The sequence below is a fragment of the Oreochromis niloticus genome, linkage group LG9 (assembly GCF_001858045.2).
Source record: "Oreochromis niloticus isolate F11D_XX linkage group LG9, O_niloticus_UMD_NMBU, whole genome shotgun sequence".
Classification (NCBI taxonomy): domain Eukaryota; kingdom Metazoa; phylum Chordata; class Actinopteri; order Cichliformes; family Cichlidae; genus Oreochromis; species Oreochromis niloticus.
Window position 1 is genome coordinate 21194752 of NC_031974.2, and position 27968 is coordinate 21222719.

A 27968-nucleotide genomic window follows, 5' to 3' on the forward strand; every position below is an offset into this window, starting at 1 on the left:
AAGGTTTACTGTGAAATGTCTTTTATTTCCCGATCACACAAAGCACAGATGTGTTTGTTTTACCCACAGTTTGAGAGGTTTTAGTCGGTTTTGCGGGACTTAGAAAAGTTTGCAGTTCGCTGCCTCCAAAACTGGCACTCTGCAGGGTGTGTGGGGGCAGACAGGCACAAACAAAGTCAGTTAGATAAATTGCTCTAGTCGGGCCTTTGCATTATCATTGAGAATCACGCCCTCTGTGCTTGAGTCTTGACACGCGGTAATGATAAATGACTGAAATCCTCCCTCATCTCCATGAAGTTAAATTATACAGCTGCCAATCAACCGTTTTTAGGATCGCATACATTAAAACCTGCATTCGAAATTTGAGACTTATGCTAAAATGAAGAAGGCAGTAGTGGTTTTGGACGTTCCAGAAAAAAGAATAACAAAGAACAGCCAAACTTCTATCCCAGAATGATCATAAACCATTTCCCATGTGTGTTTTGTTTAACAGCTACAGATTGCTGAGTTGTTTCCATCTACGCAGGAGCGATATCCCGCTCTCGGCCCCATCGAAATCACTCCATCACAGCCAACGGAAGTAAATGCCTTTTTTTTTCCCAAGCAAGGACAAACGGAGGAGGCTTGTCTACACTAAAAGCATTTCCACACTGCAGGACTAATCTGCAGCACCACTGCCCTGACCAAGGTCATTTCTGTTCAAAAAGCAAAGCCAAAGATGGTGTAGTGAACCGATATCCCCGGGTCAGCGTGGTGCATTCCTTCTTGGCAGCACTGAGTTGTGTAAACTATCTCCAGGCTTCAGCACCACAATTTTATGGTTCTCTGGGTCACAGCTGAGGATGCTGATTTTTTTTTTTTTTTTAAAGAAGGTTTAAGAAAGCCCCGTGAATCCTGCAAAGTGCCCTTATCTAATCATCAACTGTCAGCCCCAGATGTCCTGTAAGTAGCGCTTCTCTTCTCTAAGCCCTGCCAGTCTTTTCATGGCCTCCAGTTGGTCCACCTGCAGCTCCGTTTTAATTATTTCCATCAAGGTCTCATTCACGTCTTTAGCCATGTTCTTAGCGTCCCTGCAGAAAGGAGAAAAAAAAAGAACAGTCATTTTAGGCAAAAGAGCAATGTAATCAAGCGACACGATTTTTATACGTCTATACGCTGCGGCAAGCAATCTTTTAGAAAACCAGTGAGCACAGCCGGTGCTGGAGTCTATCCTGGAAGGAAATAGCTGAAATATCCATCTTGCTGTAGCAGTCATATTGGGGGAGATTCATCAACCAACTGAGATATTTTCTGACTCTAAAAAATTCACACACTCCCGACGTTTCAAAAGTCATCTACTCCAAGGTGGGGAAGGGTGAAACATGAGAAAAGGATGTGGTATGTAGCTACATCATGCATATATGAGTTGGCATGTTGGTTTTGTCTTTGTTCTCACAGAAATGATGTGGTGGAGGGAAGACGGAGTGCACATGCAATATAAATGATAACATAATGCTCCATTTGAGTGAAGGCAACAGTTCCAAAGATGTCAGAGAAAGGATTTCATGTTCTGTTTAAACAAAAAGAAAAAAGAAAAGACAGAGAGTTATCTTTCTTATTAACAAGCCACGTCTATCACTCAGAAAAAACCTCATTGTGCTTTCATGTCAAAGCAATTCAGCACTAAATTATTAGATTTTCTTGTAGGGTGCTTTATTTGATCCATCGGTGAGCTCATGATGAAGCACCCAAACATTACAGTCGCACTCAAAAGAAATATCTTCAAAGACAAGAAGAGTAAGAAGTCCTGCGACAGATGGTATTGCTCCCTCAGCGCCCTGATCTCAACATCATCAACCGAGTTTGGGATTACACGAAGAGACAACATGAAACAACTGAAACCTCTTCACAGAGCATGTTCAAGGCGGGAATATTGCACCTTTATTTTGCCCGTAGCTTTCTGCATAAAAGGTACAAAGGCAGAATGGGAAGGCTTTGTTGTTGCTCCTTCAAGCCAGCAGCAGAGGCAAGTGACAGAGCCGAATCGTAGCCTGTGTAAAAGTCAGAGCCGCCGCAGCGGGAAGCCGCCACTGCTGCCATGTTAGATGTCACGCCTCTCTGATTCCACATCGTTGCCATACCTTGTAGAAATCACACGTCGGGGTGGTGTGGTTTAGTCTAAACAAGCCAACGTGTCACAAACAGGGGTCTTCTTAAACGCATTAAGGCAAAATTTGTTTAAAAAGAGCTCAAGATTGTAAACCCGCATTAGAAACGTGGCAAATTCTCCGGCAGGCGTGAAACAACGTACCTGCCAAACACCTGCGAGTGTTTGCCGTTTACAAGCCAAAAGGTGGTCATATAAAATACAAAGCTTCATTACTTTTTAGTGTCTACATTTTTTCGGATGACTGCGTGCTGAGCGGATAAACAATAAGGACGATTCATATGTGCTTTATAGATTTTATGCTCATTCGCTGCACACTTGCTATCGACCACTCTGAAAGCACCAGATCGAGCTGGATCGTCTTCAGTGACTCAGGAGTCCTTGGCAAAACTGACGAGAAGCCTGCACGCTAACTCAAATCTTCTGCCTCGTGTTCTGCGTGCGCTGGCACATAGTCAGCCTAACAGAGTTACAGCCTAGATCCCAAATGCTGCCCATATTTCAAAGTTGCCCAAAAATTCATTCTGCGAGAAATGATGAACTTGATTATGGTGTTATACGCCCATAACTACAGGAACTTTATTTGGAAGCACTGGCTTTATACACAATAAACCACATTCAGAATATATTTCACGATGACTACAACTAAAATGTAATTTATAGTCTCACAAATGTGTCTGCGCCCCCAAATATCCCAGCTGCGCATCACTGGAAGCGGATGACATATGCATTTGCTGACTGCTGATTGGACGACAAGTGGGCCGGAATAAGTGAGGGATCGACAGCAGAGTTCACAGAAATGGGAGAACCATAAAAAAAACATCAAAGACCAAAAATACTGCATGAAAAGCACAGAGTGTAGCGTCAGTGGCCACATTCTTTGTTACAGTTTCACTTCAGCTCTCTGTATGTTATAACTTTGTCTGCAGCTGGCTGAAGAGCCGACAACAGCAAAAGCCTTGTATTTTGTAAAATGCTTGAATAGTTGTACTACAAACTTTTTACACTGCCTCCATCTGACAACAGTTCTCTGCAGGTAGACGGGACATCCCCGAACTGCCAGCAGACTGTGAACCCGCGCTCTCTCCTGAACCACCCAAACAGTCTAGCTCTCACCTTGTTTTCTCTTACATTAAACAGTCGAAGTTTCATATGTGCAATTATCCAGTGAGCCAAAAGTTTGGTTTCACAGGATTCACAGCTCCGGCTGTGAGCACAGCAGCCCCAGTGACCCTCTTACCAACCTTCTGTTTGTGTGGGTCAGCTTATCAGGAGAAAGCTGGCTTAATGGGAAAGGAGCAAAAATGTCTTGTTTCATACACTGGCTGCACAAAGGCCCAATATACAATATTTAAGAAACATTTTGAACTGGAAATCAGCTACTCTAATATAAAAATGCAAAACTGGGAATGTGAAATTTATGATGTTTATGTGAGAATAGAAAGAAATCTATACTGCAAGGCAAAGCAATGTGACAAAACCAGGCCTAAGTGTTAGAAAGAGGAGCTGTGAGAGAGATGCTCTGGAGTCCTTTCACACTTACAGCAGGCTGTGATACACTTAATAGAAGTGCAGCCAGAACATGATAAAGCCGAACAAGGTGGACGTCAAACAAAACACAAAAAAAACAAAGAAAAGAACAACCATCACTCAACACGAATTAGGATCCGGTGTGTCACTCTTACCCGCAGACATAGAGGTAACCATTTTGTTTGAGCAGGATGTCAGTGATGTGCTGGCTGTTAAGCAGCAGATTGTGTTGGACATATCTGGGACGTGCGGCTGAGGTGGCGGCGTCCTCGTCCTCCCCGCGGTCCCTGGAGAAACACACCTTGAGGTGGCCCAGGATACCTCTGGACACAAAGCCCTCAAGTTCCTCTCTGGGACAAGACAAATTGCAAGCAGAGGTTATTAAAGTTATTCCTGTAATCTTGGACAGTCTGTTCCTCATTTTGTGGTGATTAGACTTGTCAAAAGCAGTCGGGAGGCCTGAGTTTTAGCTGCTGGTGCAGAGAAAAGATCGGCACTTTTATGTGGTTTTTACAAGAAAAAAAAACAATTTAATTTAATGTTTTTTCATTGACTGTTTATTCTTTCACATCCAACACTCCCGTGGGATATTTAGCAATGGTTTCCACCATCTCACAAGACCGGAACTACAAACATTTCCTATGAACCAAAAAAAAAGGATACTGTCAAGCTCAACACTGAACACTGATGGGCAAAAGGTCTGAGCAAAAATGTGCCAGACAACCACTTTGTCTTCTTTAACAAGAGAAGTTTGAAAAAAATATGGATTTCATAAGCAAGGTCGAGTCACTGTTATAAGCATCTTTTTACAATCAATCCTCCCAGCCTGGCAGTGGGGTGTAACCTTGCTCTCTATCTGTGTTTTGCTTGCCAACTACTCCTTCTTCTGCCTCAGTGTTTTTACAGGGCCTGGGGTGCTATTGGAAGGGAAGGCAGGAGGAAGGTGGTGAGGGAGTAAGGTTTATTGTGGCTCAGAGCATCTTGTTTAAAGTTAAGCAGTCGGAATGAGCAGAAACACACACGCAGACACACGCACACAGTCATAACAGCCCCAGCTCTGAGATCAGGGGTGAAGGTCTTTGCCTCGGGGGGTCTGTGTTTTGCAGTAACCCCTAGACTAAAATAAGGCATTTTTTGATAACACAGAGACGCTGTGGTGTGAATACTAAAGGGAGAGGCGAGCGCTGTTGCCCTTTGTTCCATTTGAAATGTCCAGAATTGTTAGTTCTTCTGCAGCGTGTTTACCATCTAACCTTCATTTAGAGACATCATTAAATTAAAAAGAAAAAAAAATTCTTCGAGGAAAAAATCTTTTGACCAAGATATGTGATTACAAAGTCTGTTTGAACACAGGAGCAACCAGATGAATAACAAGGAGAAGGATTGCCGAGTTTGTTTGTTTGACGTCTGAATATAAATCATCACAGATTGATAACCGTGCGAGCAGAAACCGGCAGATGATAAATGACAGTTGACTTCTTAGAAACCCACAACAACCCGGGGTTTTATGAGAGCCAAAACCTGCCAGATTCCTCTGTGTGCTTCTACACGTAACAGCCTGTGGCAATATCCCGGACCCTGATGTGAACCCAGCGGGCCTTCCAGTCATGTTTTCCCTACAGCATGAAATCACACGCCATAAAGAGGCTGAGGCGTCGGAGGGAGGGCGGGGGGAAAGGATAAGTGCGGCAGAGGCGAAAGGGGAGGACAGGTTTGATGTGGCATGCAGGCAGATGAGCATGAATCTCTCGCAGGGATGTTAAGTGCTGCGGCTGATTGAGGCGCGTCGCGAGCCTCGTTTGTCTTCTGCACTCAGAGCACGACTGGAGGGGTTGGTCAGATCCTGCCTTTACGTTCTTCTTAATATTTATAAGCATTAAAAGCAATATATGCAAGTTTACATTTCGACCTGTGTTTCTGAGAGAGGCAGCTGAACTTTTCTTTTAAAATCTGGGACATTTATACAAAAAAGAAAAAAAGAAAAACACTACAGACTATGCTAAGAAGGTTTTTGCATTCCAGGGCAATGCCAGACATCAAATTGCACTTAATTTAAGAGAAATCCAGCAGGGATGAATGCAGGCAGTCAATTCAACTGCAGGCATGTTGTTCTCATTCTGCTAACCTATTTAAATTAAGTACAACGCTTCATGGGTGGCTCATAAAACACAGACTAATCATATTGGTCAACACTGTGGGGGTATTCATCAGAGAAGCCCACACTGTGAGCAAACACTGCCTGCTACCTGGCTGCGAGTTCGTATTTAACTATGAGATAGAGGAAACAAAAGGGAACAAACAACATCCTCTGTGATCTATCCTTGTTTGATTAAGGATGCTAATCCATTCACACTTTTTAATCCTGCAAAAGAACTCGATCAGCGCACCGGCGTTGAGCACACGCTCACTGCTGGTACTACCAAGAGCTGATCAATTAGTATGGAGTCAGGAGAGAGAAAAGCCAAAACAAACTAATCAGAGCAAAGATCTCCTCTGAGGCTGATGTCGGCTCACAAATCAAGAGCGGTGGTATAATATTTAGTACAGTTTAAATGGATCAAACTTAAGGTAACTTAAGATGGGCGTTATAATACAACCTAGTGCCTGCGTTGAAATCTAAACCATTAAATGTTCTCAGTGTTTCTGCTACCAGTGCCTTCTGGGACCTCTCCTCCTCAAAGGGACCGCTCTCTTCCCACCCAAAAGAAAAAGAAGGTAAAAAGAAACTGAAGGCTTTTTATGTGAAACTGTTTGATTTCAGCACTGTGTCACAGTCTGTTCTGTCATTTACAGTTGCGCTAGAAACACTCATCTCCTCTGCTCTCTGTTACCGTGTTTGTGTGTGTGTCCATTTCACTGTTTGCTCCAGTCCAACTCTCCTCACACACACGGATCACAACCAAGATAATGTTACTCAAGATGAACAAAGCTCATTACAGGGAGGGGGGCGGTCCTTCAGATCTTTTTTTTTTTTTTAAAGAAAATAAAGGGCGAGAGAGAAGGGGGGACGGTGGGGGGGGACAAAAAAACAACCCCTTCTCCAGTTAATAAAACAAAAACAAAAATAGAGCCGGGCTGTGATTGAGTAGAACCATTCATTGAGTCTAAATCCATTAGCAAATATTGAATCTGTTTAGGTTTGGCTGTTGACATTTAAAGCCGCTATGGCTAACATAACTGTTGCATTTGGAGGTCTGGGCAGCAGATAAATTAAAGTCTAATACATTTACTTTATTTATCTATTTTTAGCTGTGGATTCTGCACCGTATTTGTTATGGAAAATATTTAGTATTAAGCTATTAAATGCTTTACCACCACCACATGCTAACTTGCTAACTACATGCTTTTTAAAGCTTTTAAGGCTGTTGAATATAAACGTGAACTAAAACAGTCAGAATTTGATTTATAGGCTAAAACAATGAGTTACGAGAAGCTAAAAGTGATCCTAATGCTACAGACCCCCTGAGGGAAAACAGTGGATGAACCTGGGCTCATGTTGCCTCTGAAATGGCATTGGGGGGGGGGGCAAGTTGGCAATAACCTGGAGTCTTCCACTAAAGGTTGGATTTGGTTGTATATATAACCAGAATACAACCAGTTGAGTGAGTTCTGAGTAGACTTGCTGGGACTGACTGTGTTCACAATCCATTTGTGTTTATAAATTAAATGGCAATTATCCCTAAAACCAACATTAACCAGACTTTAGATCCCATGTTTTTATAAAATATATCTTTAGTGAAGCTTTAAAATTACATATTTGTGATTTCCAGATAACAGCTATATAAACCTTAAGTAAAGTAGCTGCGTATGCAGGTTAGTTTTCTTTCCAAACACCTTAGAACATACCCTGCGCATTTAATATACAGATATAGATATATAGATATATATAAGTGAATAAAAAAACTCACACATTGTACATTCAGACTGCAGTCTTCATTATGCAGGTCACAGATTTTAATACATGGAGAAGTGCAGCAGCAAGGTAAAGAGGGTTATGGAGAGGACTAAATCTGAATCACAAAAGGTACGTGGGTCTGAATGACGACTGAACTGAAAGGAAAAATACACTTTACCGAAACAGGTAGTCTCGGTCTCTGTGGCGGCATCCAAAGAACAGCCAGGTCTCTCCAAATATGGCCTCGGGGTTCGTCTGTCTCTCCTCCTCTCTGAAAGTCAAACAACAGATGTTAGTGGTCAATCAATACAAACAGACACAGGCCCGATGGAGGAGAGTCCTTCGTCACAGCAAAAGGCTAAAGAAGAGATGTGATGCTGTTGAGCACTGTCTGTAATGACAGGAGTGGCACGTGCACTGAGAGGACCTGTGTGTTTAAGGAAGGACATTATATGCATTATTAAATTCCACCCGAGCACAGGTTCCATCACAATAAGCAGCTGCTGAAAATGAAACTAGGGCTCAGTGTGTGAGTGTGTGTACAAGTTTTACTCCTACATTTATGTGTGTCTAACTGTTATTCGGTGCAACAACATAAAAAAAACTGCTCCTGAAAAAGTGATTTCTCTTGTGGCTTTGGAGTTTGGCAAATCTCCCAGAGTCCTTTGCAGGCAACAGCAATGCAGCAGCACAAAGCGGCTCTGAGGATGCCGTTATCTGTGCCACACACCTGCTGCAAAGGTGACAGCTCTCTCCCAGATAACAGTTGACCTCCAACCTTTCATGATGCCATCAGTCAGTTGACTGTCTAAAGAGACCGGCATTATCTGTTACCCTAGCTGTGGGTGGGTGATTTGGGGAGGGGCTAGCTGAAGTGACCAACCATGACAAGGGGCTGAGAAATACCACAGAGAGGCACTGAGACTGGGCTCTTTGTGCTGCACCGCTGCGCTCCGAGGATACGGTGCCTGTTTCCCTAAATCCCATCCTTTGCTGTTCACAGACAGACTGAATCCTGCTGTGTTTTCCAGCTATCACAAAATTAAAATGGCAGCCAGCTCCTGAGACTAATGGAGGGATATTGTGCTTAAAGAGGCGATAATACTTTTAATTCTGTGCTGAAATCATTTGCTGGTTAATCTAATAACCAGCAAAGTATTTCAGCACAAAAAATAAATGACTAACCTCAAAATTAAGACAAAATGAACTACATTTATCGAAATATTTTTAAATGATCTGAATGTTTTGCAAATTTTCACCTACTGGACACAGTCTGAGTCATCTCACATCTACGTCTAAAACTGCAAGATGAGCAGAGACGAAGACTCGGGATAAGAAAACAAGCCGACTGCACGTGAATCTCCAGGCAAAGGATATTTTTGCATGGAGTTGGAGGCAGTTTTGTGGGCAAGACCTCCTTTGAAGGCACGGGTTAGTGCTGGACCGGACTGGATATGTTTCATGAGGGAACAATAAATAATCTAGATTGCTTTTGCACAAGAACAGCTAATAAGACTCAGGTAACCAAGACGGTTCAAACAGCATGATCCAAACGGCACAATGCAGATGACATAAACAAGGTGGAAAAATCTTTGATTGGAAAGGCGAGATGAAATATTCGATATCCACTGCACAAAAACAAAGGTTTGAGTCAAAGCCAGGAAGAATCTAAATTTAGCAGAAGACTGACTGGAATTTATTGTCATTATGCTATTGGATGATAGGTCGCTGAATTGGTTTAAAAAGGGAGAGGACACTTGTATCCGTTTTTTAAAAGATTTGTACTGTTTTAATATAAATTTGAACTCGGCAACACAAAGAAGTCCCGTTGGCCTGTAGACCACAAAGAACTCTTAATTACAGTGTTTCCAAAGAACGCTATGTAAACTGTACATAAAGGTCAGAATCTATGAGTTGCAGGTCTATTAGGCCTCATATTTAATTACAGATTGCATAAAGACAACATAGTAAACACTGAAACTCTGACGTTTTGTGTTTTCCCTTTTAGAAAACATGCTCATTTTGAATGTGATGCCAGTAATAAATCTCATTAAAAACTCTCTATATAGCTATGTTTACCACTTTGCAGAAAAGTAACTAAATTTAACACTCTCCAACTGCCAAAGTATTTTTACTAAGAAGGCACGCCGCTGAAAAAACATGAAAACCATGGTTCAGCACTTGCTTTGTTAAAATAATTAAAGTATTCCCAAAAAAGTAAAGTGTCTGGATGACAGCATATGCTGCTCCAAAGCTTAACTTAGCATTAATGGCGCGCTCACAGATGTGCAAGTTTATAAAGCCATGTGCAATAATGCCCTCCCCCCATACAATCAAGGATGCTCGCATTGAACTGAGTGCCGATAACAAGCCAGATGGTTCGTCTTCTCTTTAGCCTGAAGGACGTGGCGTCCACGATTACCAAAAACAATTTAAGATATTGACTGGCGAGACCACAGGACACTTTTCCACTTCCCCTCAGTCTGTCTTAAATTGACTTGGGTCAATTTCTAAATCTTGTTTATGTATGGATTTCCCTTGGAAGGCAGAGATTTAACTTGCAATCCTGGATTCTGCGATAAACTGACACTGAAAAAAGTCTTGTTGGGCCCACATGGTGACTTTCACTACAGAGACGTGTCTTTAAAGCTCTTCCACCTGAAGAACAGAAAAATCATGGCCGATTGCTCCCTGCATACTGCGATTTTACTGATATGATGTACAACAGATGATGGAGTTCCCAAATTCTACGTAATAATACATTTTGAAATTGCTGAATTATTTGTCTAAAAGTCTTCCAAAGAGCAGTCATACCCTCCTTCTCTTTACTTTGGGAAAAGCAAAATCAATAAATAAACATCTCCCTAGGAGTTTCTATTCATTGCCACTCCTTTAACTAACGTGTTGCCAGTAAACCTATTTAGAAATGAAATGTTTATGAAGTGTCTATTTAGCATAACATGTCTCTGAATTTCATTTCCTCCATCTCATGTTTTGAAACATGTTGCTGGCATCAAATTCAAACTGAGCATTTTCTTTAAATACCCATACACTCCTCTGTGCATTCTCTGCAGTACACTGAACCAAATAAAGGTTTAAATGACTTGCAAATCATTGCTTTCTGTTTTTATTTACATTTAACACAGCATCCCAGGTTATTCTGGAAATGAGGTTGTATTTTCTGACATTTTATAGACTTAAGGATTACCAGATTCATTGCATTTTTTTAAAAAAATAATGAAGAGATTAATCAATTGTTTTGTTGTAGCGCTACACTAATTAGCCATAGGCAAAAACAGATCAATGCGCAAGTGTGACTGCGAATACTAAAAACAAAGCTTAGCACTCATTAATTAAATGTAAAGTTGACCAGTAAGTAAGAATGATTTAGGGAATACATTTGTTTGAACTTTGTGCCTGCGACTGAGACTGGGTAACAGAGCTGTCTGGCTGACTTGATCTGAACGCTCAGATCCCGTCCATTAGCATCCTGGACGAGATTCTTCTGATCTGCAAACAGCCTCAAGTAAACTCATTTTAGTGGGCTCGTCTCTCCTCTCGCCGCCTGCCCTAAAGGGATCAATACCAATATGAAAAACCTGGATTCCATTCTGAGTAGACCACACCGGCGCCTTTCCCTGAATACAAATCACATCACACCACATACCCACACTATAACAGCCTGCAATAAAATCCCAGGGGAAGGCAGCATCTACAGAGCACTCCATTTGGGGTCGAAATCAGAGGCGGTTGCCTTTCAGCGCCATTCAGATGATCAGCAGGAGGGGGAAACGGCAAGGGAAGCTGAGGTTAAGGCCTGGTAAACATCACAATTATCTCATATCTTTCATTTTCATCTTTGCAGCTCAATGCGAGTGGTGCTGAGTGCCTTTTTTACATTCTAAAAATACAAAGAGCCAAAAACAACAACAGCTTGAGACTTAATCACTGAAATTGCATTGTAGAATTACAATATACATCCAAAGTGATGAATTCAAAATGTTTTCATAATATGGAAGCAAGATGCTTAAGCTGCCTAATTGTAGTCAGCTTTCTGTTTAAACTGATAAATGGAAGCTAAATATTTGTTCACACAAAAACACAAACTTTAATACAAATTGTCATATTGAATGTACCAAGTATGCCTACTGGTGCACCTAAAACTGAGAAAAAAAGATTCCTTTTTTTCCACTCCAAAAGAAAAACTTGTTATGTTATGGCTTCTAAGAGGATTAAGGCAAACCACTCACTTAAAATACAATATTTGTTTAACTGTCACTGCTCCCAGCTAAACTGAAAGACACTGAAAATCACATTCTCCATAAAATCCTTCCACGAACACCACAGCAATCAATACCAGACTACTGGAGGCCCTTATTAAAATCTCCTGGTACCACCAAGTGAGCCTCTGACCTTTAGACACTCTTCTTCTACTTGTTACCAGTGCTACAAACTCGTACAAAGTACTTTTGAAAACAGCCATCGATTAACAGTGGGGGCGGATGAGGGGAGAGGTAGGAAGATCGAAGTGTCCCCATGTTGTTTTGTTGCTAACAGGGCCCTTCTCAGGCCTCGAGGCAGATACGGCGTCCCGTTGACAAACTGGTGATTGTTATCTCCTATCAGAGTGCAGCGTCAGCCGCCGAGGCTTTGTTTGGAATCTCAAGTTAGATTGTGCACAATGCCGCGTGCCGCGACAGGTTTTTACAATCCTCGAGCAGAATACGCAGCTGGCAGGGGAGAAGATGAGAGACGCAGACGAGGAGAAGGGACTGTCGAGACAGCTGGGATGAATTGATTCACATGGGCTTATGCTGTAACAGTCAAGAGCTGCATGGTGGAAAAGAAAGAAAAGAAAAATAACAATCAAAAAAAAAACCCCCAAGTCTTTAAACTGAACTTTAAGGACATATTTGATTAGGAGGCTGTGCATTATGAACACGCAGCCTTGCAAAAATCAATCAAAATCCTCGTCCACTGCTGTAATAAAACACTCAAATGTGTATTTTTATAGATTTACATTTTGGAGAGCAACATTTGGCCTCTGCTGTAAGGATGAAAGTGAGACTAATATGTTCATATCAGTGCCTTACATCAGAGCACTGTCCCTCTGGCTGAGCCTTTATCATTAAGAAGAAGAGAGTCTGCCTGTGAGTGCTGCGACCAGGTCAGTCAGAAAACGTGCTATCTTCATCGCTCCATCCCACAGGCACAAGTAAAGCATCACCCCAGATGACCACTCATCTTTCCCCGAATCTTTGCGGCAGAGAATCCACCGCTGCCATCACTTCAGCCGGTGCCGTGTCACCTCTCAGAGCAATCACGCGCGGACACCACCCGCCACTACAGAGCAGACATCCGGGGGATTTAGAGACAATTGGAGTTGACTGGGGCACAACCTCATTTACACAAAGCCACCCAAGAGTTAGACATGTCAGTCTGACTAAAAAGGCTTACTGCGCTTTCTGACAATTCATGGTGGCTGTAAGCCTGGTTCAACACACAGCCATCAGCCCGGATCACATTAAATCCTTCTGACAGGTCATCTTCTCACAATCTCGATTTAGCCATCAATTCAGACAATTAAACAAAATGTCACGTTTTCCTCTAAATGAGAGCGCTCTTCAATCACAGACGTACGGCGCAGCGATGGTTTAACTAGCTGCAGAGAACTACTGCCTACTAAGCTAACAGTCAATATCCTCCAATCACCTCTTTGGCAATTACAAGCAATGATTTGCTCCAACATGACCACCACCTACTGGAGAATTTACTTTGAAATCAATATCACTCCACGTGCTGCTTTAACTCTTGGCCCTTTATTACAGAAGTCATAAATTTGTGCATCAGAGAAGGTTGTAATTTATTCCTGGAGAGATAAGTAAAACACCTGACATAATCCCTGACGTGATCACAGCCCTCGCTGCTAGATTTATTATGGCTTATGTGATGTACATGACGTGGTCTTTTTACCGGCTTTGAGAAGGGTCTCATTTAATTGTCTCTGCAGATTACCAGAAAATATGCACAGATGATGAGCACTTAACATCACTTCAACATTGTGAATATTCATTAAAGGCTGCGTAATTTCAGCTGGAAATGTGTGTGCGACACTTCGCACAAATCAGCACATAACCCGATGCTTGACACGAACATTTCACTGACCCACTTCAGCTGCGATTTTTGGCGCCGATTCAAGTGCATTATTACATGCACTTGAATCCTCTTGACGGAAACATTTCCAAAATGGGAGATCTCAAAATATGCAATGAGCCTCTTATTTGGGAAAAAAAGTCACTTGTGTTGCAAGCTGATATTCTATTGTGTGCTTAAAAAAAAACATACCTTTGCTGGAGGAAGCCGATGAATGGAGCGACTCCGGTGCCTGGGCCAACCATGATGAAGGGCACTGATGGATCAGGGGGAAGCCGAAAAGACGCGTTGGGTCTCAAACTCACATGGATCTAGCGTCAAAGGATATTAGAGCACATTTAAAATAATTAGAGTAATTACAACAATGCCAAGGAGCCGCTGTGGGCTTGCCAATCGATTCATTGATCTACTTTTTACTCTAAGATATACTAATGAGAAAACTCATGAGCTGCAATTGAAATCCATAGATATGTGGTAGGGAAGACTGCTTCCTCTAAGTTAAACTACTTTACTTTAATTAACCACACACAACTGGCTCAAAGCTCACTCTCTTTACATGTCTGAGCTAATAAAGCTGAGTTTTCAGAGGGACATAATACACGTAGTGGAAGCTGTCTGAATCCCTAACGCCCAGCACAGCACAATTTCAAGCCGTTGTGCTCAACTTTTGCTTCCCCCCGGCCCCCCTTCTAGTACCTCTTGAACTGTAATACTGGAAGGAGAATGGGGCAGTCAACCTCTCTTGCTATTTTATTGGAAAAATCAAAACAAAGACAAAGTAAGGACCAGTAAAGTGTAGCAAGATTTCAACCTAGCCAGAAGGGTACATCTATTTTTTCTCACCCTATGAGCGTTTGCTTGCAATTCCTACAGCACTTGTACCAGCAAATATGAGCACTTAGAAATTTATCAGCCAAGACCACAAATGTGCACAATCTACTTTCAGCTTTTTCTACCCCAGTCTACTGATTACCTTTGGCAGCGCTGGGCTGCTGGACGATTCAGCCTTCCCAGGGAAAACCAGGCCAGGATTGATGAGGTCAAACAGCCAGCCAGTACACAAGCCTCGCCTCCCCGCAGGCCGGCCGGAGCATGCTGGGATCTCTACCACGTTGAAGACAAAATGAAGCTTTCCTGGGTGTCTAAGACGAGAGCTACAGAGATGGCACCACAGATGGTTCGAGATGGAAAAAGGCAGAGACGGGGGGAAACATCAGCATGTGAGAGTGTGTGTGCAAGGCATACAGACAGTGACAAGCAGGGAGGAAGTGAAAACAGAGTGAAACACAGAGAGGCACAGGGAGAGCAGAAAATTGGGAAAGATTATTTTAGGCCAATTACTTCAGCATGGCCGTTACTTACAGCTACCTATTTTGAACAATTTCAGCTGTTTAGTGATATCTCGGGCACAACAAGTGGTAAAATGACTCAGTTTTGAGGAAGCCTTACAGAGCTTTCACCCACTCTATCTAGTAGTGTTTTTTTGGATGCTACGCTTGAGATCAACATCATACTGTGTATTAGCCTCCTAATAAATGGCCTGTATTTGTATAGCGCTTTACTAGTCCCTAAGGACCCCAAAGCGCTTTACACATCCAGTCATCCACCCATTCACGCACACATTCACACACTGGTGATGGCAAGCTACATGTAATAAACACGTATGTGTACATATTTTCTTAAAATCAAACCAGAATGTAATTTCTGCTTCTCGAAGAATAAAAGCTTCTGTCTTATTTGCCTCGATAAAGATGCCTCTCTATTCACTGTCGGCTAGAGCACTCTCGCGCACTCTTATCCTTCACTCTCCGGTTCCTGTGGGCCACTGGAGACCTCTATTGACCACAGCATCAATAATGCAGGTCTCTAATGTCTCTGCACCATCTGATAAACTACAGCCACTCTCTCCTGTCTATTTCCCATCTCTCTTCACAAACACACACACACAAGCAGCTAAGGGAGAGACTAATGAGAGGAGCGGAGAAGTTTTGACATTGCGTTAGATGTTGCTGTTCAACATGAATCTCAAAGCAAACCTAATGGGCACTAGCTTAAAAGGGAGCGCAAATCAATGACTAGCTAAGTGAGGAAAAAAGAAGGAACACTTGGCCTATTTAAACTAAGCGCAGCTAGCTAAAGTCTATGCAATATTTAAAGTCCGTTCATTTATGCAGTTTCTTCCTATCAATGAAATCTACAAACGGCCAATTCAAACTAATGTATACCGCATAATGTGCACGTCTGGCAAAAGGAGTCCAAAACAAGCTTCACACAGATACGAAAAACTTATACAAAGTGTCTTAGTAAAGTGTCACGCTGCCAATTGCCACCAGAAGAGCTTCGCTGTGCCATGGCACGAATTCTCTGAAACTCTACTGGAGAGATGAAACACACTTCTTCCAAAGATACTCCCACATTTGGTGATGGAGACTGCATCTAACATGCTGAACCCAAAATCTTCCAAAAGGTGTATATCTGGCTTGAAATATTGCGGCTACAAAGGCCACACCATATGATTCATATAATTTTCATGCTCTATGTCCCCTCGTGCCCCGAAGAGGAGAGAACTGTCATGCTGCAAGAAACTACCCATACCAGGATAGAAATATTTCTTCACTAGAGGTGGTCACTCATAGCCAACACAATGCCCTGCACACAACATAGCATGCCCCTGGACCCCCTTGCTGTAGGTATAAGGGTTCAGGTTTTTCCTTTAATTTGTCACCCTACACAATATAAATGACTGCCTGACTATTACTTTTTAAAGTTCTTTCTAAGTACCTCAACAAATCTAATTTTATATTAATGCCAGATTTTATTAAGTTAACAGAGCTTCTCTCTCATGTTATTAACTCCCTCTCCCTCTCCTTAACGCTCTTAATGTCCGATAATTTGAAAGCTCAATCCACCCCTGTGAAGGGACTGGCAAAATAGCAGATCTCCAGTGGATGCTGTTGCATTTCCCAGCTGCCAACAGAGCAAAATCAATATTTTATCATGCAAACTCAAACCCCCTTGTCCAGCGGTGCCTAATAAACAAACCTGGGCATTCAGTGATATAACATGATGCATGCGTAGGAATAAAACAGCAACAAGACTTTTAAAACAAGGTTAGGCAGCTATGAGACCAAACAACACACACACACACACGCATATCAATGGATTTCTATTCTACTAGTGTAAAGCAGTATTCATTCAAAATGTAGCCACATGTCTTCACTGGTGCTGAAATAAGCTAGACCTACCACCCCCCCAATGAAACTGTTCAGCATTAATCCACCCCCAAACCAAACATACGTAGTTCTATTGTGCAGAAAGAAAATACCAGCTAGCGTTTAAAGATTTAGGCTTCCAAGATCACTTAGAATAAAACAGACATACTTGGGTGGGTGATAAAGCACACTTGTGCAGCTCCACAGTACAAAGCGTATTCTTCAGTGTAATTTTCTGTCACCTTACCTTGCCGCTGAATAAGGCCGGGGTTGCAGTTTTGGCAAATGCTCTGAAAGGCAAGCACAAATGTCAATCACCGCGCTGTCTTGCTAAGATTTGGTTACACAGTCAATCACGACAGAGAGGAGACGAATCATGTGAAAGTCATTTCGGTCCATTGAAACGTCCTACCTACCAATCTATCCTCAGTAACCCCCACCCAGGTTACAGTCTTGTTTCTAGGACACACTTCTATATTTATGAAATTACAAACTCAGGGTTATAGAATCCCAAGTGTCCAGATGTGGAGCCAGTAGGAAACAGATTGCTTATGCAGACCTTATTTCAATGCCAGCCATGAAGGTGCCCTCTTTTGGGTAATATGTCGCACACATTGTATATGCGAGGAGGTGTCAGTTACACCGGGAAAACTTTTTTAAGAGTTTGAGATAACTTTTTACCTGACAGCAACAAGATATGCCATTCTCTATCCAGTGCCCAGCTCCACTGATTAGACGCTGGCAAAGAGAGAGATTGAGAGTTGTGCGACGTGCTTGCTGTGCACTCGCTACATTTTATTTGTATCTCGGTGATAGATGAAGCCGGACAAGTAAAGCACCACCATATGTACCAGCTGAGGCTGTACAATAACACATTTTTCTGCTAAATTGCCAGAGAGACAAACAGCTGGTCTAAATCTGCTCTCTCCTCTCTTTCTGGATTTCTCTGACATCTAAACAGCTCAGAGGTTTCAGAGAGACAGCTCCGCACTTTGACGTCCATTTCATCTCTTTGCGCTGAGATTTTTTCAACAAATGCAAAGACTTTGCTGAAACAGCAGTTGGATACTAATAATTTATCCACATACCCTCAGACACTGAAAAGACCAACAAAACTGAAAAAATAAAAACAGGGCCAGGGGCTAACATCAGTTTTAGACAGTAAAGAACAGTCGACTAATAAAATAGACTAAATAAAAGCAATGCACATGTTTTTTTAATACATTTCCTAAGAAATAAAGATATTTAATACTTGGTTGCAATTAGGTTTTTAACCACTTTAAGTACAGTGAGTACAGTGAAGTCGTTGTCATGTTCACACCAGGCAATGTTTTTTCAATTTTCATTGCCCAATTTTGGGGAACCTGAAAACCGTACCCTCAGTTTCTTGTTCTTAGCTCCCAGAAGTGGCAGCCAGTGTGGTCTTCTGCTGCTGTAGCCCATCTGCGTCAAGGTTCAACATGTTGTAGATCCAGAGATGCTCCTCTGCATACCTTGATTGTACCAAGTGGTCTTTTGAGTTACTGTTGCCTTCCTATCAGCTTGAAGCAGTCTGGATATTCTCCTCTGACTTCTGTCATCAACAAGGCCTTTTCACCCAGAGAACTGACACTCACTGGATAATTTCCCATATTTGGACTATACTCTGTAAACCCTAGAGACGGCTGTGTGGGAAAATTCCAGTAGATCAGCAGTTTCTGAAATACTCAGAGGAGCCAGTCTGGCACCAAAAACCGTGTCACGTTCAAAATCACTTAAATCGCTTTTCTTCCCCATTCTGGTGCTCGGGTTGAACGTTAGCAGGTTGTATTGACGATGTCTAAATGTCTGAATGCAGTGAGTTGCTGCCACGTGATTGGCTTATTAGATATATCCATGAGCGAGCAGTTTGAAAGATGTACCTGTGAATGTATATGTATGTCTGTGGCTGAAGCAATGTAATTGTTTTATGACCTGCCGTCTTAGTGAAGCATTAAATTATTTCCACTATCACAGAAAATCAGATGTGTAAAGAAAACCTGGAAGATTAGGTTAAAAAAGAGTATTTTATCGGGAAAACATATTCTTTTCTTTGATGTAAATTTAACTGAAAGGGCAGTTTTGCATGTCAGTATTTGAAAGGCTGCATAAATATACTCAATAAAGAGATTCCTTGTTATATATTTGAAGTCTGAGAAATAGCAGTGTCTTGTATTTCTCTTTGAGATGCCTCCAATATCCAGCATGACTCATAATATTAAAACTAGCCGGAGCAAAGAGGACTTATATTCTGAAAGAAGTCCAAATGTTTCAGACTTGGAGGCTTAAAATGTATTAACGTATCACAAGGTGAGCCAAGATTACAGGGCAGCCTTGTTTTGTTGTAATCAATATGCATGTACTGGAGATACAACCCACAGTGAATCATCTGTAAATAAATCTTTAGAGATAATTAGAGCTAAGCTGCAAGAGAATGGATAAATAAATCGTTCCTGTTTTTAAAGTTTCTCAAAAACCAACAGTGAGTCGCTGCTTAATGGGACAAATCGTCACATACAAAATAACTGAGGATCTTTTCAGTCGGTGCAAGTGTACACCTCTCCATCAGAGGGTGTATCGTGTATGTTAGCGCTATCATCCACAGCTGTGCAGAGCTTGAGTTGCTGCCTTTCTATCACAGAGTGACAGCACATGTCTGAATCAGAGGACAATCAATCCATCATCTCGCATCACTGCGCTGCAATGATACTGGTGGTAGATACAGAGGATGGATCACTTTTAAAACCCTTTGAATGCAAAGCTTTTTTGTCGCAGTCAGTGGCTCGAAGATACATTTTTAAATATGTAATCCAAAAAAGGCTTAAGAAAAGAAAAAAAAAAAAGCACAGTCCCAAGATCCCCACTATGTTTTCAGGGGTATCATCGATCATAGTGCACAACAATATAATCTATTTCATCTCAAAAGTCTCTGTGCTGCAATTTATATGCAGAGGTACCATTTTAGTAGAATAAATGAGATAGAAATGTGGTTGCACATAAAAGTATATACTTCTCGAGATTTATGGAGAGTTTCTTTGGCTGTGCATGGAATTAGAGAAGTTGTTAGCATTAAGGCGTTAAGTGGAATTCTCCTCGGGAAGGTTTTTGCAGTTTTTAATAGCCTGCAAATGCTAATTTCAAGTTATTTCTGAACGAAGGACCTGCTAGCTCATGGTTTTCCGAAACCATTTAAACATTTTCTGTGGCGTTTTTATTGCGACTTAAATGAATAAAGTGGGAATAGAAGTGATATGCAGTCCGTTCTCTGTGACCAGGAAATTTCATTTTCAATTTAATGCTTTTCCTCCAAACAGAAGGGCCAATAACCTCTTGGGATACAGACATATTCCCTTTACTTTACTTTAGTGAGGATTATTTTGTTCTGCAAGTTTAAGTCCAGCAAAAAAGTAAAAGAATAGAAAAGAAAACTGCACCTTGATACAATTTCATTTGAGGTCTGCTGTAAAGTAATTGAAAAAGAAGCTCATGGACAGCGTTCAGTTCCCAGGGGCTTTGACCCCAAAGATTTTATCTAACACTCTGTATGAATCAATGAACTATCAACACGACAGCTGGCTCTGAAAAGTGGGCATCTTTCTCAATTTAGACCCAGCATCTACTTTTGTAACCAGCCTGCACTTGGCCAAAGACACGTGGGTCCAGAGACATCTCTCCTCATTATTTACAGTTAGTGTAAAACAGCCTAAACCCTAATCAGCAAATGCCTCCCCTTCAGTTGAGGTAATGAACCAAGAACACTGCAAAAATGCAGCAGTGTACTTTAACAGCGACACCCTGAGTCAGAGTTTACCATTAACCTATGATCCAAACTGACCCTGTGCATTCGTGTCCTTGCAAAGCTCAGTGGTTTACCAGTATACCAAATAACAGCTGCTGCCCTGAGGGGTCTGCAACGCCGCATTCTTCACGAGGGCACGATTGTCCCCGTTGCCAATTTCTGCATCAGTTCACCACAGTAAAAGGTGCTGTGGTTGGCAAGTAGGCCTAAAATAGCTGACATTGGGGTAGGCCAGGAGCTGTGACACAGCTGTTTTAGAGGACAGCTCAACTTGTATATGAAGCTGTAGCCAACTAATTTCACTGTCTGCTAAGTTTCAGTCAAAGCTTATTAGATCTATACTGAATGAATGACCAGCCAACTATCTTAATGAGCTGAAAGGAAAATGTTAGTTTCTTACCAACAGTTCACTCCAAGGGTCAAAAAAAGGAAACGATAGGTGGCAGACAGCAGGAAAAAAACATCATCAATATTATTAGCACAATGCGAGATAATGGATAAACTTCAAAATATATATCTTGACTCAGAGCATCAAGTTTGGCGTTATATTTACAGAAACTGGAAACCAAACAATATTGGAGCTGCAGATTTTAAAATGAGACGAGGAAGTGAGCGTTGACCCTTTGGGGAGCCTTTTGATGCTCTGACTATTAGGTATAATTAAATGCTCTGACCAAATCAACCATGAGCCCGTGCTCACAGAACAGGGCTTTACTAAGGCTACAGTGACCCCTAGTGGATGGAAATGATCCAGCCAGACAAACTCTGAATCACAAAAGACAGAAGGCAGGCGCAACAATAACCCGAGGTGTTATTAAAAGTGAAATAAATAGTTCTCAAACAAATAATTCCACTGACACTTAGTGCGGGTGCAGTCAAAATCCCACTGTCGCGTCAATCATTGTAATTCTCCATTTCCTTGAAGCAAATTGAAGCAAACTGTTTTAATTAAACATGCATCTATTATAATCTTGAAGTTTGAAAAAAAAAATGCAATGATTTTTTTGAAGACACTGGAAAAATCCCAAACATAAAATGTACTTATCTATGATAATTGGCCAAAATTATGACTAAAATTGTGATTTTTATCACACTGTGTATTTTAGAGAGGCTTTCAGATTCCCCATTAAAACCTGGAAAAGATCACTTTATCAATGATGATTATACGCTCAGTTAGTCGGTGGAAAAAAAACAGAAATTTTCTGTGTGAGTGAGCTAACAGCAGGGAGTCTGACCTATGAGGAGGCTGAGAGGAGGTGAGCAGGATGGGAAGGCTGTAAGAAGCTCCAAAACGCTGAGGCTCGGGTCTCTCACATACAGGTTGTAGTCTGCAGCACCTTGTTTACTGCAGAGCTCCTGCAGTCTCCTCCTCTGCACGCTGTCCCCTGTATGCTCCACCAGAGCTCGCAGAAACGCCTGACAGAGACACAGAAATCAGATGCGCTGTCACCCGAAGCTGTTCTGCACCTCCGTCAGCCACAATGGTCGTGACTTTTACAAAAAGGAGAGCCAGCCACACTGTACACAAAGTCTGAAATCTAAACAGGTAGACCCTGACTCCAACCCCGTTATGTAGTACAGCTATTTTAATATGCACAAAGCCATTTCTTCCACTATAAAATTACAATTTTCTTTTTTTTTATAAAAAAAGAGAAAAAAAGGCCTTTAAGACTACTGAGAAATTAGCAGAGGCGAAGAAGCAATCTTTTAATTCTCAAACAAAGTCCTAAAAATCGATTAATGCAATCAATTACTCAGTTACATTTGCAGAGGACACGCTGCGGTTTAATCGGCATTTCATTAGTAACTGCTTGTTATTTTTATTGTAGGCACCAATTAAAATAAAAAGATTAAAGGGATCACAAAGAAACATTAAAACGCTTCTGCTTAAAATTTAGTCTGCAACCATGAATCAATCAGACGCTGTAATCTGAACTTCTAAGTATTTGTCAAGCCTAAGTGCTCTGTATAATCTCAGTGATTCATTACAGCTTTGACTGCATGTATGCAGAGATTTGTGGCACGTTCTTCACTGCACTGGATCGAGTGTAACATTTTTCTCAGCAGAATTGGAGAATCAGGATGTCCAGCTATATCTGCCTGTGTCTGATGCTGCTACACATAAGACTGGGAAGTCTCATTGCCAAAGAACCAGAGGTTATCATCTTTCCCGAACCTAAAAAAATGTGAAGCTTAAAAATTGCAGGCTTTAGTGAAACAGCTGAAGTGCCTGCATTACACAGGCAGGTGTTGTAAAATAAAACTTTTATTGTCTTGTAAGTCTTCCAACAACACAGTGGCAGGAAAAAAAAATCTATTTCTGTGCAGGAATTTAATAGAGGAAGCTGTGAACAAAACGTCTATAAAGACTTCTGAGGGAACTGAACTGAGTGAAGCCGTTAACATTTAGATGTTCTACATCTTTCTGACACTTTATCAATTTTTTGGGTGCAGTTCAAAAAGAGTCCTTAAATAAAATCCAAGCAGAATTCAATATATAATGGCTCGCTAACTTAATTCATGATTATGACAAAGCAACTTTTTATTGCACAGGGTTTTATAAGCGTGTCAGATATTTTTAAATGCTTAACGAGAAAAAGTAACCCATCCGTCTTTTTTCTTCCATTTATCCTATTCTGGGTTGCAGGGTGGAGCAGTGGAGCCTATGCCAGATATCAAAAGGAAGAGGCGGGGCTGCTAGTTGCCAGTCTGTTGCAGGGCTAACACATAACACCTACAGTCAGTTTAGAATCATCAGATAACCTAAAATCTCTTTAGATGCCTTTAGACTGTGGGAGGAAGCTGGAGTACCTGGAGAGAGAGCATGCAAACTCAGACAATGCCAACCACCACTCCACCCAGAAAATGTAACCTTTTTAAATAAATGCAAACCTGTAGTGTGCATTCATCATTAAATATAAATTTTGCTTTAAATGTTGTGCGATTTAAGGGTTTCAAAGGGAATCAACCACTGGATTCAGACCAGTATTTACAATGACGTGCTTATTAGAGCTTTGGGGTTATTACCATATACTGCTATGTTTTCTGCAAGTGTGTAGTGAAGAGTAAATAACTGATACAGCTCATGCCAGATGGAATTTTTTTCATTTTTTCCCCTTCTTTTTCATTAAATAGTCACTTAAGCTCTCTAATTAAAAAAAAACAATCCAAAAACCAAGATGATGTGAAAATAATAACTTCACCATTAAAAGTTTTTAATGAATCACATTTAAGGAATCAGAGAAAACTACTGCAGGCCACATCGCCAGCCAAAGCTCACAGACTGACGAAAGCTCAACACTTGGGCAATTTGACATTTTCACGCACCAAATGTGACTTTAATTTTAACGTTTCACCAGAGGGATCACGGAGGTTAAATGATTATTTCAGCTTTGGACCAGGACTTAGTAAATCCAGCCTTGCCTGAGCGTATTAAACCAAACTATACAAACCGCTGCAAATCTTCTGGGTCCAGACCCGCTGCTAACTCACACTACTGAACACATTTTTCTCCCAGCTTTGACACAACAAATAAAAACAACGTGCAGGTAGCGGTGTCGGGAAAAAATGACACATTCCTTTTATTATGCTAAGACAGTAAAATAACAAGCAGATTGTCACATGAAAGAGTGACTTTGCTTATGCAGTTTGCAAAGCAAGTAGCTGCAAAGCAATATAGGGAAAATGGTACCTTCTTGGGAACACTTCTGATCTCCAGACACCATGTGAGCAAAAACAGGAGAGAAACATTCTGTGGGATGTAGGGTGGCACCTGGGCACCTTTGAGATGGGAAGAAGGAAAATTAAAAGGATGAGCTTAATGGGGCAGCTTCACAATCATGGTGATCGCTGCAATGAGATATCCTATTGTCCACATTGTGTGTTATTTTCAAGAGTGTACCAGTTGTAGTATTACCTTTTTTCTTAGTGTCTTTTTGCAGAGAAATATTGACATGGTGGTTCCTTTGGCTGTGAAGGCCCAATCTGTGGAGCATGTGGTCCACGTCTGCGGCCCTGTTTGGGCAGAACACATCAAAGGAATCCCCTGGCTGATAAGCCAACACTGGGTGAGCCTGAGAATGGAAAAAAAAGAAACTTACAACACTGATCTAAATCTTTGCTGGGGGTTAATTAAAGCTTCATTTAAATAAGCATCTTTTCTCATGCTTACAGAAATCTCCAGTTCCAGGAGAAGTGCTGTCTTGACTGCATCTCCTCTGGTCAGTTGAACTGCCTTGGATATAGGCACATGATGAAGAGCCTCTTTGTTTAATGGCCCCACAATCTAAAACAATACAAATAAAAAATTAGTGGCCAGTGAAGGACGAAACATGAGCTAAATCCAAGTTCTAGCAGCAAGAACATTCATCACCTCTTCCACAGTGTCCACCTCCTGAAGAGAAACATCTAGATAGGTAGGAGGCAGAGCAGGAACATTGAGCGAGGACTCAGATAGCGGTGCCACAGAGCATGTCAGTGAGTGTGCCAGTGCAACCTGGGGAACTCCAGTTTCCTCTGTGTGTGTTTTTGATGCTGATGTGGAAACACTGGCAGCGCCACCAGACTGGGATGCCAACCCAGGGCTCCCCGCAGGAGAAGCTGGCTTGAGATCAGAAGCGGCAGAAACTGAAGATGAAGCAACAGATGCAAATTTGGAGTCCGCGGGTACAGATGCTCTGACTGACTCGCAGTTCTGCTGGTCAGTGATGCTTAAGAGGTTCAGTTGGACATCTGGAACTGATGAATCTGGAGTTTCTTTGGTTGAATCCTCTGGGCTCTCTTTCAAGTGAGCTGTCCCAACAGAAGCCATTTTTGATAAGGATTCTTTGATGGCTTTCCACAGTCCCCCAAGCCAGGGATCCACAACCAACTCCAGCCTAGAGAGAACAATGTTCACAAAATGACAGCAACATAAACAAAAGAAAACCAATATGGGTTTAATGTGTCAGCATGTGCTTTGAAAGTTGGATGTTTACATTTTCTTTCTCTGCAAAACTTACCCTACACCATCATCTGCATAACCCGTAGCATAGAATTGCTTGGCTCCGAGTTCTTGTAGACGGCGCTCAATGGTCTTGCCACAGTTGCAGAAATTTGCATAATTTGTGTCTCCTAAAGCTGGAGCAGACAGAGGGAAACAGACTGAGACTCTCCAGCAACTGTTCAGAAAGTAAACAGCGCGCAATGCTCTGCATCGTGATGATATATACAAACATGTTTTTCAAATTAAACTCCCATACGGATAGATGAGCTACAAGGAGCGCTACCACAGACCCTTATGAAAGAATTTACCTAAAAGTGCATAAGAAAGGTGCTTATAGTGGTCAGTGGAGAGGGTCTTCCTCTTGATGCGCTTTACAAATTTTAAGGCATTATCCGGCGGTTCCCCATCTCCAGTAGTAGAAACAACAAAGACCACTGGGGCACGCTCCTTCTCCAAATTGTACTGGAACCAGTTATGTGAATGACGAGAGAAACACAACCATCAGTCAGCATCATATTTATTAAAATGTTGTTGATGTGTTGTTTGGTATCATTTTTCTTTTATTAAACTTTTATAAACTATCGCTGAACTGAGGTTAAATATTTTACTTTATACAGATATGTACTTCACCTAAAGTGATTGTATTTGTTTTATTGATATATTTATGTTGTTATTTTGTTGTTGATATTTATGCTTTTATGGTGTTATGGCCTTCATGTGTTAATCTTTTTCTACCATTGCTAAACTGGTGCCTTTATGGTAAAAATTACCTTTATACAGATGCTAATAAAGAAAAGAAGAAAGGGTCAATATCTTCATTAATTGGGAAAAGTACATCACAACACACGACTAAGATCGCTACACAAGTGAAAGCTAGAATGTACCTTCTCGTTCTCATTCAAGCAACTGAGATCGGCAACCAGCCCGTGCTCCTCCGCCTCCTCGGCGATCCCTTCTGCTATGGACTGGGCTTGGCCCTTCTGAGACCCATACAGCACCACAAACCGAGGCTTCACTACACAGGGCATGCTAGAAAATCCAAAGAGAAACGAGGTCATTTGTGCACTATGTTTATAACTAAATGACATTTTATAATTAACAATTTTCACAGTAGACCATGGCTGCTCTGATCATGTGTTTCAGCAAGGACTTAGTGCACACAACCAGGAGGCTAATGCTGATTCATTTTTATGTTTACAAACTTGCTATGTCCACTCAGGTGTTGTCAGCTCAAGCATGATGCCAAAATTATGTAAAACAAAGATGAAGCAACAGATGCAAATATATCATTACTCATACCTAGTACTAAGAAGTCGATTTGTTAGGTTAACAAAAAAATTGCTTACCTATGTTACCACAGCGTACAAAGGAAATCAAAGGAAGTGTTTGTAGACCGGTTCTAACTGTATATCTAGCGTATTAATTTAGTTCTGATCACAAACATTTGTGCTTGTAATCCGTGGTAAACATACAGAGGCGCATACAGTAATTTCAAAGATACATCAACACATGGATGGAATTAGTGGACATGACAGTGACCGTAGTAAAAAAATTTTAAAGGAAAGGAAAGAAAAACAGTTAGTCTTTACAGGTGTTTTGGCTTACCAACATGCGTGAACATTTGACAGGTGACAGACAGACTGCCACAGAACAACCTTCGTAGCTTTCGCAGCCCTGGACACCACCATCAAGTAACCGGACGTTACGTCATTTCTTGACGTTTAGAGAAGTTACCATAATAGTGCACGTGGGTATTAGCGTGCTGTTTCATACGCTTCATGCATTTCCGTGAAAAGCAGCGGATTTACATTGATAGCGAAGTTACAAGTTTCGCTTAAAGTTAGTAAGAGGCGACAGCTAACAACTTAATTCTGACACATCGCATTCAGGTCACGTTGTCAAAGTATAAGTCCCGTCTTTAAAACACGAATCTTTGTGAAACATGCTTATATGGAATTAAAATCAGATCTATGTAGTGTATTCAGTTCTCTGCAGGTGTTTACCTTTACAAAAGTGCGGTGAAAATCATACAGTAATATGTCCTGCCCTTCCCATGGAATTTTATAATATTGTCACTGCAATTCACGCGAGACCAGGTCACAGACTGAGATTGAACGAGATCGGGCGAAACCATATTTTAAAAAAATGTCTTTTTACTTTAATTCTTACAATATTCTAAGTGCGATGAGGCGATAATTATTTTTTAGAATATTTATAAACTTTTTTGCTAA

At 41.4% G+C, this 27968-nt stretch overlaps 1 protein-coding gene across 3 annotated transcripts; it reads right to left on the reverse strand.

Moving 5' to 3' along the window:
• mtrr (5-methyltetrahydrofolate-homocysteine methyltransferase reductase) lies at positions 1-27872 on the reverse strand. Of its 3 annotated transcripts, none has more exons than XM_003443578.4 (15): positions 27741-27872; positions 26622-26766; positions 26046-26199; positions 25754-25871; positions 25126-25630; positions 24925-25038; positions 24670-24826; positions 24445-24533; positions 21989-22169; positions 17184-17226; positions 14698-14878; positions 13917-14035; positions 7750-7842; positions 3832-4026; positions 1-1070 (listed from the first exon to the last, which is right to left on the reverse strand). In XM_003443578.4, exons 2-15 carry the CDS (start codon positions 26763-26765, stop codon positions 926-928), a joined length of 2238 nt encoding a protein of 745 aa, XP_003443626.1. In that variant the 5' UTR covers position 26766; positions 27741-27872; the 3' UTR covers positions 1-925. The 3 variants fall into 3 exon arrangements, with proteins under 3 accessions (XP_003443626.1, XP_005471831.1, XP_025765942.1); XM_005471774.4 differs by lacking the exon at positions 27741-27872 and adding an exon at positions 27343-27715; XM_025910157.1 differs by lacking the exons at positions 1-1070; positions 3832-4026; positions 7750-7842; positions 27741-27872 and adding exons at positions 10784-12401; positions 27343-27717.
• Positions 27873-27968: the final 96 nt, after the last annotated feature.

Excerpts from the sequence above, each read along its gene's own strand:
- mtrr (XM_005471774.4), bottom strand. The coding sequence starts at position 27,425 with ATGGTGGTGTCCAGGGCTGCGAAAGCTACGAAGGTTGTTCTGTGGCAG. Across the intron at positions 14,036-14,697 it reads GCAGCCCAGCGCTGCCAAAG|ATCCATGTGAGTTTGAGACC; the intron begins GTAATCAGTAGA and ends CTTTGACGCTAG. Across the intron at positions 7,843-13,916 it reads ATCGGCTTCCTCCAGCAAAG|AGAGGAGGAGAGACAGACGA; the intron begins GTATGTTTTTTT and ends TTTGACTTTCAG.